Source organism: Myotis yumanensis, unplaced genomic scaffold, assembly GCF_028538775.1.
Source record: "Myotis yumanensis isolate MYYU_CA2020_CCGP unplaced genomic scaffold, mMyoYum1.0.hap1 SCAF_16, whole genome shotgun sequence".
Classification (NCBI taxonomy): domain Eukaryota; kingdom Metazoa; phylum Chordata; class Mammalia; order Chiroptera; family Vespertilionidae; genus Myotis; species Myotis yumanensis.
This window is the reverse complement of record NW_027223767.1, coordinates 13950203-13962426: the sequence shown is the minus strand read 5'-3', so window position 1 is coordinate 13962426 and position 12224 is coordinate 13950203. Positions and strand designations below refer to the sequence as shown.

Sequence of the window (12224 nt, the reverse complement as noted above, 5' to 3'; positions counted from 1 at the left end):
AATGAACTCAATAGCAATGAGCAGCTTTGTGGTCTCTGCAGAGCACAGATCAGTGCCTGTGCTCCTAGGTGGTGAGAAAAAGGGAAATTCCTTTAACATTCCAAAGGTATGTTATCACAGATGCCAAAAGACAACAGACAGGCTCAGTTAAGGTAAAGATTGACTTTTGTCAGGGAAGATACTGGCCTAGCACATGACTACACACCATAAACTGCGTTTAGGTAACAAGTTTTAACTTCAGGCTAACTGTGTGGTTAATTTAGGTCTCTGAGTTTGGAAGGCCACCATGCAGGCCTTACCTGTGCTAGTCACAGATGAGCGTGTGACTATTTGTCATTTACTCTCTCCTTCGATCACTTGTGCCCCACCTCTTGCCACCAATCATGTCCCTCCTCTGTCCCACCACAGGGGGAGAAACCATCAAGTACCTGTTCGCTGGAAGCAGCTGCAGCTTCCTCGCCACCTGCGGGCCTGGCCCGCTCGCCCACTGTGCCCAACACGCCAGTGCCCATGACTTTCTTCTCTACCTGGGAGGTGGACTGCTCCAGACCTAGCAGCGTGCCCAGATTGTGCACCTTCACTTTAAAGAAGCTGGTGGTTTTGAAGGAGCTGGAGAAGGAGCTCATCTCCATGGTGATAGCAGTGCAGATGCAGGGCTCCAAGGGCATCTTGAGATCCCAGGAGATTGTGCTGCCCAGCAGCGGACCAGTGGAGACAGACCTGGAGCTGACCTTCTCCCTGGAGTACCCCCACTTCCTCAAGAGAGGAGGCAACAAGCTGCAGATCATGCTGCAGCAGAGGAAGTGCAATAACACCCGGACCATCCTGGGCTACAAGACACTGGTCACAGGTGCCATCCACATGGCCGAGGTGATGCAGCGACCCCCCGACTGTGGCCAGGTGCTGAGCCTCAGCAGCAGGATCCAGGGGTCCTCCATCACAGTGGCTGAGATCTGGATCTCCTCCCTGTCCAGTCAGCCCATCGACGACGAGGATGGCAGCATGCAGGGCAGCCCCAAGGCCAAGTCCATGGATAGTTACATGGAGGGGAAATCTGAAAGCTTCACTGAGCTGGACGCCAGCTACAATCTCACACACAGGCAGGACCTGGAAGAAGCTGACTTTGACCTGGAGCAGCCCAAGAAGCAGCAGCAATGCCTGCAACAAAACTTGAAGCAGAAAGTCATGGCACTGCTCCCCAGGTCCAACAAATCAGAAGAGGTCCTGGACTCGGATCAGGACCCTACAGAGCAAGTCCCTGAGGTGGAGGAGGACATGGACCTTCTCTATGACACCCTTAAGAATCCCAGCCACGGTGGCCCAGAAATGGAGGACGATAGCAGCATCCTCAGCAACACCAAGCCCAAGACCAGACAACACTTTGAAGGACTGGAACACTCCAGCTGGCAGACGGAGACGAGGAGCTTACACAGTGCCCGGAGGCAGAATGAGCCTCCTCGGGCGGCCAACATGCCCATGAAGACCCAGGGCCCAGGCGGTCAGCTGTTCAGTGGCAATGTCTCTGATTTGATGGGCTACAGCACCCCACGCACCGCCGAGGTGGTCAAGAGCTGGATCTTGTCCCTATCGAGCCAGACCGTCGACCATCTGGACAACGCCATGCCGGCCTGCACCAGGGCGGAGGCCACGGATAACTTCTCTGAGAGAGAGTCTGAGATCGTCTTCTCTGGGCTGAAGGTCAGCTATAATGCCGCCCACAAGCATGACCTGGACGAGGATGACTTGGACCTGGAGAACCCGATAGGAAGGAGGAGATCCACGATCAGGCAACGGAACTACCAGCAGAGAGTCGCAGAGTGGCTGGGCAGGTACCAAATGACGGTGGAGGTCCTGGACTCGGAGCAGGAGTGTGAGGAGCAAGTCCCCGATGCTGACAAGGACCTGGCCTTTCTGTTTGAGAGCGTGGTGTGCCCTGGCGACAGTGGCTCAGACATGGAGGATGATGACCGCCTCCCAACCCCTCCCATGCCTGAGCCCATGACATATTCTGAAAGCCTGTCCAGCCCAGATATGGAGGAGGACGACAGAGTCCTCAGGACCCACAGGCCCAGATTATACTGTGAAAGCCTGTCAAGCGACAGTGGCTCCGACTGGGTGGCCCACAGCATGCCCAACCTTGGGCCGCAGCCGGCACAGCCTGGGGACAGCCCGGAGGCAGGGACCTCTGGCCAGGACATGCTCACTAAGAGGCGCACCACCAAGACCGAGTCTCTGGCCATCCCTTCCACCAGCTCCAAGGGGAAGCAGCCCGCCCGCCGGGGCTGGAGCAGGTCCCTGAATGAGTCGGCCAACAGCCTGGTCAAGGAGCGCTGTCCAGTCCCGCAGAGCCAACTGCAGGACCGCCGGAAGACTGTGTTCGACCAACTGAACCACAGCCTCATATCCAATGACTATCTGCCCAAGAACATCATCCTCATCAACACTTCCGACAGGCAGGGGCAGTGCCTGTCGGACGTCCTGCAGCAGCACACGCTGCCCGTCGTGTGCACCGGCTCCATGGTGGATGTCCAGGAGGCCTTCAGCTCCATCATCTCCTGGATACAAAGATACCGCAACTGCAATACCGAGGCCACAATGCCAGTGAAGATCGCGGTGGCGGGGGACCAGCACTACTTCAGCACCGTGCTGCGGGTCTTTGTGGAGCAGCTGTCCCACAAGGCCCCGGACTGGCTGGACCACATGCGCTTCCTGGTCATCCCACTGGGTTCCCACCCCTTGGCCAGGTACCTGGGCTCCGTGGATTGCTGCTACCACAAACTCCTACGGGACCTGGCCTGGTGGGAACTGTTCTACCACCTGGAGGCCCCGGATGCTGTGCAGAACATTGTGTTGAAAATCAGAGAGTACCTCACAGGGGCCAACTGTGTCCTCCAGCTGCCCATCGCAGAGGCCATGCTCATCTCGAAGCCGAAGAGCCCGGACGAGCTGTCCTCACAGAAGTTCATTCCCTTTGTGTGGGCAGTGAAAGTTGGAAGAGTGGAGCCAATTTCAGCCACATCAGGAGACTCAGCTGAAGCCGTCCCCTCTTGCTCCAATGTGCTTCTGTCCACCGCCAGGGAGGCCACACACAAGCTAATTTCCTTGTCGTCAGTGAGTGGGGGCCCGTCCTCCCCCGTCCAGAGCGTGGGTGCTGAGCTGATGGAGCTGCAGGTGGATTACTGGGAGGCAGCCCAGCCCACAAACAAGAAGAGGAACGAGGAGAAGGGAGACTTGCCTGAAACCAAAAACACACTCCGGGGCACCTTCCAGTCTCTCCAGGTCAGCAGGCTGCCCAGCAGCGGCGAGGCTGCAGCCGCGCTCACAATGTCCATGACTGTGATCACCGAGGAGAAGAAAAAGAAGGTGATGTCTTTGTCCAAGAAAGACAAGGGCACGGACTTGGAGTCCAAAAGCCAGTGCATCCAGGGCATTGGCCGCTTGGTCTGCTCTGCCCAGAACCAGGAGCACAGACAGCGGGTCCTCATTGACGGCGTGGAGTGGAACGATGTGACTTTCTTCCAGCTGGCAGCCCAGTGGTCCTCCCACGTCAAGCACTTCCCGGTCTGCACCTTCGAACACAATTCCACCTTCTAGCCCCGCCCCTCCCCCTGCCCTTCACCCTGCCTGGGCCAAGCCCAGGAGGACCCAGCTGCTTTTCTGTCAACAGTTCAGTTTACTATAGACACAGACCGTGGAAACACAGAGAAACTGTTTTGAGTTTGAATGCGCTCACAGCCTGGAACCTAAGCGGGTTGCCCTCACTGGGACCCCCAAATGGTCTGTTCAATAACCTGAACACTTCGGCAGGTGGGAGGTCAGGACATCATAGTTGAGATGGAGCATCATGGAAGGTGTGTTTTGGCCTCAGGACCCCCAGCACTGTCAGTGAGAAGGGTTCTGGCCTTGGAGACCTGCCCTTCCTGGGAACCAGGGCTCAGCTTAGCCCTGGGAGCTGGCACCAGCTTGTGTCCAGACTCAAAGCTGGGCGGACAGAGGCAAAGGGCTGGGCTCCCATTGGAGTATCTGCAGCACGACACGGAGGCCAGCCAGCCCAGCCTTGGACCCCAGCTGCCAACCAGCCAAGTGGCCCCAGCACCATCCACTTATGGTTCTCAATGAACTCCAGTCTCACAGGGCGAAATAAAAAGAGCTGTATGGTGCAGATCACACAGGCACACGGGCTGGACAAACCAGTGCCCTCTTCGCTGGGCAGCCACCCACCTTCGTCCCTACCTCTTCAGGTTATCACAGAATATTTGCTGCCACCCAACTGTTGTACCAACTATTTACAAGGTGAGCAACCTGCCCCTCCACAGCAGAGTGGTCATTTGGCCCCTTGTTGGCTGTGAACTCTCAGATCACTGCATCCCTCTGAGTGTTTGTTTCTAAGAACATGAGGTGAATCAAGGAGCAACATCATAGGGTTTTTGTTGGGACCTGTAGGGTGTTCCCCTAAAGCTTTCTCTGGGTGCCTGGACAGGGGATAGGTCTTCAGCAGGGGCTGTGGTTGTGCTAATTGGTCCTTTCTCTTCCTCATATGTGATTCTTTCGGGGCCCAGTGCTAAGCTCTTGTCTTATGTCATAAAGTGACTGGAGGTTCTGTTATGGGTCCCTGTCCTGGCTGCAGCCAGAGCAGAAACCCCAGGGGTGAGCAGTGGGGCCCAGGGTCACCCAACTATCTGTAATGGGGCTGGTTTGGGCTCATTCATTCATCCAATATATCAGAGTCTTCCAGGTACAGACACGTCTCTAGGCACTGACCATAATCCAGTGCACAGAGCAAACCACAAGCCTGTACGGTAGAGCTTCCCTCTAGTCGGGAGCGACTCAGTCACACTAGGCTGCACAGGCTCAGAGTGTCCACAGGACAGCCGATGTGACATCCTCCGCGCCTCCTCTCCCTGTGGCTGCATCTTCCCGTATTGTGAAGAGGAAGGTGAACCTGTGTTCCAGCAGAAAACGTGAGTCGCTTTTGGGTCAGAGCCGTGAGGGAAGTATGGGGACTGTGAATTCAAGGTTCTGGCAGAACCCTGGATGCCACACATGGTGGGATTTCTGCAAGAGGACAGAGGTCTGAGGGCTCCTCCTCGAAAAAGGACAAGAGTCAGAGAGCTGTGCATGTGGATTTGGGTGGTGTGGGAGAGCAGTGGGAGCCCAGTGGCAGAGTCAGCCTCTCAGAAAATTCATAGCCGTCCAATCCTAATCCAAGTCTGCCTGCACCCCTAATCAGGGATTATGTTCACTAATGTGGTAGAACCTCCTCAGGGCCAGCTTGCCAAGTGTACCCAGCCCTGAGGGAGTTGAGTTTCAGTGGGAGGCAAAGAACCTCACAGGGGAGCTAGAGAGTTATGCAGCATGTAGGTGCAGGAGCCAAAGTTTGAGGTGATAGGAAGGCCCTGGGAAGCCAAGGATGGAGACAGAGTTCATTTGTTTGCTCATTGGTCAGCTATTCCTGGAGCACCTACTGTGTGCTAATGAGTGACATGAGCAGAGTGGACACCAGCCCTCCCTGTCCTCATGGAGTTGACATTTCGGGGGGAAGGTATGGGAGAGAACAGGGACACTGAGAGAGCATGTCAGGTTCCCTGAGGAAGGGGACAGGCGGTTCCCTCATTGCCCCAGACTCTCAGTGAGGAGGGCTTTCTCCCAGCCCCTCCTGGGTTACTGCGCACTCTCTGCCAGGACTGCCAGGCTGAAGGTGGACAGGAGTAGGTCTGGCTTCTGGATGGGCAGGAGCAGCAGGCACAGGGCCCCAGGCTCTCTGAGTGGTGCTCTGGGAGGGCCGTGTCGAAGGAAAGGCCAGGCCTCAGACTCTGCTTCCAACTTATCTCTCTCCCCAGGGCCGTCTCCTGCATCCTGGGCATCGGGCTGGACCAGCACCGCCAGAATTTCCCAGCCTGATGATGCTGTCGGCTTCCATAGAGCTCAACGTTCCAGTCTCCCACCTGCCAAAGCAGGCCCAGTGCCTCCATTCACAGCGGGAGCACCTGAGCCCACTGATGCCGAGACAGGAGGAGGAGGAGGCTTCTGGGGGTGGTGTGGGTGAGTGTGCCTTTGGAAGGCACACAAAAGGCAGTGAGGGTGGTAACATGTCCTCTTCTTGCATCTACAGAACCAGCTCCAGAGCAAGATGAGGAAAACCTTCAAGCGGCAACGCCACCCTAGTGGCCTCTCCAGAACCAGAGCCGGATCCAGGCCCAGCTTTCACTGAACTTCAAGAGGCAGAAGAACCACCTGCAGCATCGGAGCAACTCACCCCAGTTCCTGCGAGGCCTGTGGTGCCAGATCCCGGGCCACAGCGCGTGTCAGCAGCCACGGCAGAGAGGGCGCCCTCCCCCCCGACCCCCCGCACCCTATTTAGATGCAGTGTTAGAAGTTTTCTCTTCATGTTACATATACTTATAATTTTACTATACTTTTATGATATTTAATAACATACAGTGTACTGTTGAAAACATTTACTGAAATACTCCCAAATATTAACTTAATTTAGATTCTATAAAATTTAACCGTATAAACCCTCAGAGCTTTGAGCAAGTCTGTTTTTCTGGACCCTGACCCACCCAGGGAGAACTGTCCTCACCTTCTCCACCTGCCCTTCCTGGAGCCAGGACTCTCTTTGCCAGAGAGCTGGCTCCACCCTGTGCCCAGAATCAGAGCTGGGTGGCCAGAGGCCAAGGGCTGGCCTCCCAATGGGGACATCCTGAGCCATCATGGAGGCCTGTCAGTCTAGCCCTGGGCCTCAGCTGCCAACCAGCCAAGTGGCCCCAGCACCACTCACTCTGGATTCCAAATAAACTTGACCCTCCTAATTGACAGTCTGTACCTTGCAGACTGCCCAGGAACATGGATTAGATAAACTGGTCATATCTTTGGTGACTAGCTTCCTAGGCAGCTTCCCCACCTTGGTCCCACCCACCCTTCTGTGTTAATACAGAACATTCGGGACTAACCAATGTGTGTGGGACCAACCACGCACCAGGTGAGCCCTGCCCCTCCACAGCACAGTGGTCACTCAGCCCCCTGCTTGCTGTGAGTCTTCAGGTCACTGCACCTCTCTGAGTGTTTGTTTCTCTGAACATGGGGAGAGCCTCGGCCCATCCTCATGGGGTTATTGGGAGGGTCCCCCTGGGAAAAGGCCCGCTGGGAACCTGGACGCTGGAGAGGTGTGCTGGAGGGGCTGTGGTTGTTCCTATTGGCCATTTTCTCTTCTCCTTAACCAAGCTCCTGCCTTATTTGTGATTCTCATGCCTTAGGCTAAGCTATTTTCTCTTTTGATAAAGATGTTGGAGATTCCATTAGGGGTCCCTGTCCTGGGTGAAGCCAGATTAGAAATTCTAGGGGTGAGCAGGGGGACCCCAGGCTCACGCAGCTATCCGAGATGGGGGTGGTTTGGGCTCATTCATTCAGCAATGCGCTGCCCCAAGGCTCCACTCCAGCACTTCCTTCTAGTCAGGAGTGATTCAGTCACACTGGGCTGCCCAGGCAGGTAGCGTCGACATCATAGTCGACGTGACTTCTTCCTCAAAGTATCCCTGACCTACACGTATTGTGAAGCAGAAAGTGGATCTCTAGACCAGCAGAAAAAGTGAATGGGCTTTGGATCAGAGCCTTAAGGGGAGTATGGGGACTGTGACTTGGAGAAGGTGGCAACACCCTGGGTCTGCAAGATTTCTGAAAGAGGGCAGTGGTCTGAGGGCTTCTCCTCGCAAAAATGGAAGGAGAGAGCTGTGCATGTGGATTGGGTGGTGTGGTTTGGTGGGGAGGGGATGTGGATGCCCACACAGAGAAGAGCTCCCAGAGGCTGGGCTTAGGCAGGAGCACAGAGCCGCTCAGGTCAGTGCCCAGGGCCTGCAGTAGGAGGACGTCCTGGGGTGGGGTCTTGAACTGGGACTTCAGGGATGGAGATGGGAGGTTCCTGCCTTGGAAGGCACACAAAGGCAGTCATGGTGGTAACATGGTCTTTTCCTGGATCTACAGAAGCAGCTCCAGAGCAAGACCCAGAAACACCTAAAGAGGAACCGCCAACTCTGGTGCCCTCTCCTGAGCCAGAGCAGGCTCCAGGCACAGCTGTCACTGAGCTCCCAGATGTGGAACCACCTGCAGCATTTGAGAAACTCGCCTCAGCTCCTTCAGAACCTGAGGTCCTAGATCCTGGGCCACAGCGTGTGTCCGCTGCCAGGACAGAGAGGGCTCCCTCCCCTCCTTTATATGAAGTTTTAAAATATTTGTGTTTATCATATACATGTTTATAACTTTACTGTATTTTTCTTATACTATTCAGTGACATACAGACTAATTAAAGAAAATGTAATGAAATACTCTTAAACATAAATTTAATTTAGATTCTATAAAATTTAACTCTACAATCCTTCAGAGCCTTGAGCAAGTCTTTTTCTTCTGGGCCTGCGTCGTGTTACTATGAGTCATAGTTTGGGAAGAATTAGTCTCTCAGGAGCCATCTGCTCTAAGGATGTGAGTTCTTGAGGCCCAGGAGAATGGGACTTTGGGGGAAATTGACCGACGAGCATTGGGACAGGGACCCTTTATGTCAGGGCTGTCCCTGGGAACCTACTTTTCATTTAACTTCATCTCCCACCAGCACATGGACAAAGTGTGGTCCTAAGCGCCCCCTGGCGTCCACGTTGCAGAATGCTGTAGGGTTTAACCAGCAGCAGGCAGTTCCTGAACCCTGACTGCCACCTGCACCTGGACAGAAAGTCCACCCTGCTCCACGCGCACTGAGCAGCGTTCTGAGCATCTCCTTTTTGGCCCACAGCACTGAAGAGGGGACAGGGCATGTCCCAGGGCCCGGGGTCCACACTCATCTCCTCCACAGGCACCGCTTCCAAATCTCTGGGTTCAGAGCCTCTCTCTGCCCTCAAACCCTAGGCTCTGGTTCAGCTGGGTTTTTCCTGACGCTCTTCTGTCTCATCAGAGCCCAGCAGCCATTCTTTCTGACGCCCGAAGGCTGAACAAGGTTGTGGAGACAGCCTGGCTTCTCCTTTTACATCAGTCCTCTGAACCCCCTGGTGAGGATGGACTACAGCCTGGTACGGCCCCCGCCATGGCACAAGAGACACTGTCTCAGGACAAATGGGTATTCACTGTGGACTACACCCAGGGTCCCTGCTCTCAAGGAGATCAGCCCTGTAGGTTGACACAGAGAGAAAGGAAATTCCAATGGAGTCTGATGAGACCTACCGCTGACCCTGAGGGCCATAAGCACTGAGAACGTGAGCCCATCGCGGGCACATTGCACAGGCTCTTTAGGATGCGATTCCTAAACCAGAAAGATGAATAAGTACTTGTCTGCCCTCTTCATCCTGATTTCACAATGGCAGCCGATGAAGGCCTGTGAAATTAAATGAGGTCTGGAAATCAGGGGGGCAGGTCTACCTTAGAGGCCCATGGTGACGGCAGTGCACTTGCGCACACTAGCAATGGGCCTGGAGGGGCAGCTGCCTGCCCTGCATGGAGCGTCTCCTTACCTTGGAAGCTCAGAACTGTGTTCTCAACAGAAGCTGTTTTCTATTTCAAATTATACTTTTCAGTTTGGCTCTACTTTCCAGGGTCCTTTCCCAAATTTCACATCCATCCTCCAAACTGGAGGCAGAGGGTGTTAGAAATGAGGGGCGGGGGCTGGAGGGAACACAGAGGAGAAAATGAGGCAGATAGGAGGGCAGGCCCAGGGCCTGGTGTGGGACGACTGTGCTCGTGACCTATTGCTGAGAGTTACCCCACACTAGAGACTTAACCAACACACACTTATTAGCTCACACGTCTGTGACCAGAAATCCATTATGGCTCAGCTGGGACTTCTGTGGTCTCGCCAGAGGCAGGATCTGTGTCACTGAGGGTCCGTGCTCACTTGGGGGAGGTGGGTCTTTGGGATTCAGTTTGGATGGAAGGCCTGACTTCCTCTCTATCTGTTGGTCTCATTCAGTGCTAGATCATATCAGTCTCTCCAGATAGCTACTCACAGCACAGAGACTTATTCCTCAGTGGGGAGAGAGAGAGAGAGAGAGAGAGAGAGAGAGAGAGAGAGAGGGAGAGAGAGAAACATCAATGTGAGAGAGAATCATTAATTGGTTGCCTCCTGTGCACCCTGACTAGGGATCAAACACACAACCTCGGTATGTGCCCTGATAGGAACTGAACAGCAATCCTTCAGTGCACAGGATGATGCTCAACCACTCTGGCCAGGCCAGGCACTGACTTTTAGAACCAAATCATGGAGGTTGTGTTGGATCCCGTTGCCGTCTTCTATGGAGTCACTACGAACACCCACACTTACGGGGAGGCACACATTCACACCACACGAGGAAGGTGGAGACCATGGGGAGTCACTGAGGAGAGAACCGGTGACCACAGAGGTCCATGCCTTGCCCAGGATCACAGACGGTCAGAATGCAGGGCCTGTGACAAACCCTGCTGTGTCCTCAAAGTTGGGGTCCTAGGTGCACCCAGGTTTCCTCAGGGGCTCTGGAAAAGGCTGTGCTGGTGGAATCGTGTGCAGACATGGAGATGGCATGGGGGAGACGGTGGGCACTTGGCAGCCTCTACAGTGTTTGTCTGAAAAGGCGACCAGATCTGGAATCACGATGGTGCACCTCTGTCCACAAACCACCCGCAGTGGAGAAAGCCGGGTCCCCTTATGCTCAGCTCATGGTTTAGTAGTTGTGGATCACACCCTCGTTGGATAATTGGGAAACTGAAGCCCGTAGTCAGGCAGGGATTGGCCAGAGTACATGCCATTCAGAGCCCAGAGTTCAGGAATGTTCAGACCTTCCAGGCCAAGGCTCCCACCTCCCACAGAGTTGGTCTGGAAATTAGAAATCCTGACATACTGGGCAGCTCCTGCCTGTTCCTCCCTATGTTGGGGCCGTTTTGTTCTGGGATCCAGAAAGGGAGCTCTGGCATGTACACACACACACACACACACACACACACACACACACACACACACATATTCTCTCTCTCTCTCTCTCTCTCTCTCTCGATTTGATGACCTTGGGTGGGATTAGAAGAAAACCAGACACAGAGGAGGTGAGAATAGGAAGGAAAAAGAGGTTGGAGGCACTACCTACATGTCACTGTTCTCCTCCTACTTTACAGCTCCTCCCCCACAGGAGCCTGAACAGCCCTAAGAAGCACTTCCTCCATAACCCATTGTGCAGGCAGGAGAGAGACGGGCCCTGACAGGTGCAATTACTTATCCAGGATCAAGAAGAGGCAAGAATGAGGGGTTGAGTCTGTACCAAGATCGGTTTCCTCAAGTCTGGGACCCTGGTTGCACCCAGAGCTTCTAGGGGGCTGGGCAGAGGGGTGTGCTGGTGCCACTGTGCACACATAAGGTGTTTCATGGAGAAGAGGGGTCTGCAGACAGCAGCCCACAGGACTACTTGCATAGCTGTCATGAGATGAGGGGACTCAGGGAAGACAATCCCAGGTATGAGGTCACTATCCAATAGGACTTGCAACCTCCGTAACCAGGCAACCACATCTAGCCCACCAGGCAGCTCACTTGCCAAGAGGCATTTGCCAGTGCAAGATGTTCTCTTCCTGTTTTCCCCGTGATTGGTGCTCTTGCTTCCGGAGACCCCACAGTGAGAGCTTTTTCAGACGACTCCGACGTTTGTTCAACCGTCCTTCTCGACGTATCTATCCACTTCCTACCTTTTGGCCTCAGGTAACACAAGGTGGCCTGGGTCAGACCCATTCAGTCCAGGCCACCTCTGTGCGCCATCCCTGTGCAGCCCACGTCCCCTCCCCTTCATGTATGGGGAAGAGGGACCAGAAGGGACAAGCCTGGGGCGGGAACAGCTTTCAGGGCAGTGGATCACCTAGAGGTCCCGCTGGGATCAGACCCCAGGACAGGGCAGGCAGGTGGAGATGGGCTTTCAGAGGGGTCCCTTATCTGTGCCAATGGGAACCCAGCCCTCAGACTGTTGCACCTTTTCCTCCGCAGTGGAGGTCTCAGCAGGTCACACTGTGTGTGTGTCTGGAGTGGAGGGTCACAGGGGTAGAGAACCAGCAAAACAGGGCTCTGAGGCTTTCCTCCTGGTGACTGGGAACTGTCTTTACAGTCTCCATTCCCAGTCCTGAGCTCCGACCAGGAGAACGGAGAGGAGATGACTGATGGGGTTCTCAACTCCAAGCCCCTGGAGGAGGCAGAGCTGTCCCATACATCATCCAGCGTACAGCATGGCTGCAGGGTGAGT

At 54.7% G+C, this 12224-nt stretch overlaps 1 protein-coding gene across 1 annotated transcript; it reads left to right on the top strand.

Moving 5' to 3' along the window:
• The first annotated feature begins 501 nt into the window (after positions 1 to 501).
• On the top strand, positions 502 to 3594 carry LOC138994829 (phosphofurin acidic cluster sorting protein 2-like). The gene is made up of 2 exons (XM_070395022.1): positions 502 to 1502; positions 2088 to 3594. The coding sequence occupies exons 1-2, from the start codon at positions 511 to 513 to the stop codon at positions 3592 to 3594; spliced, it is 2499 nt and encodes an 832-aa protein (XP_070251123.1). The 5' UTR covers positions 502 to 510.
• The last annotated feature ends 8630 nt before the right edge of the window (positions 3595 to 12224 follow it).

Coding starts and splice junctions, on each gene's coding strand:
- LOC138994829 (XM_070395022.1), top strand. CDS start 511: ATGACTTTCTTCTCTACCTGGGAGGTGGACTGCTCCAGACCTAGCAGC. Junction 1,503..2,087: donor ACCCAGGGCCCAGGCGGTCA/GCTGTTCAGTGG, acceptor ATACTGTGAAAG/CCTGTCAAGCGACAGTGGCT.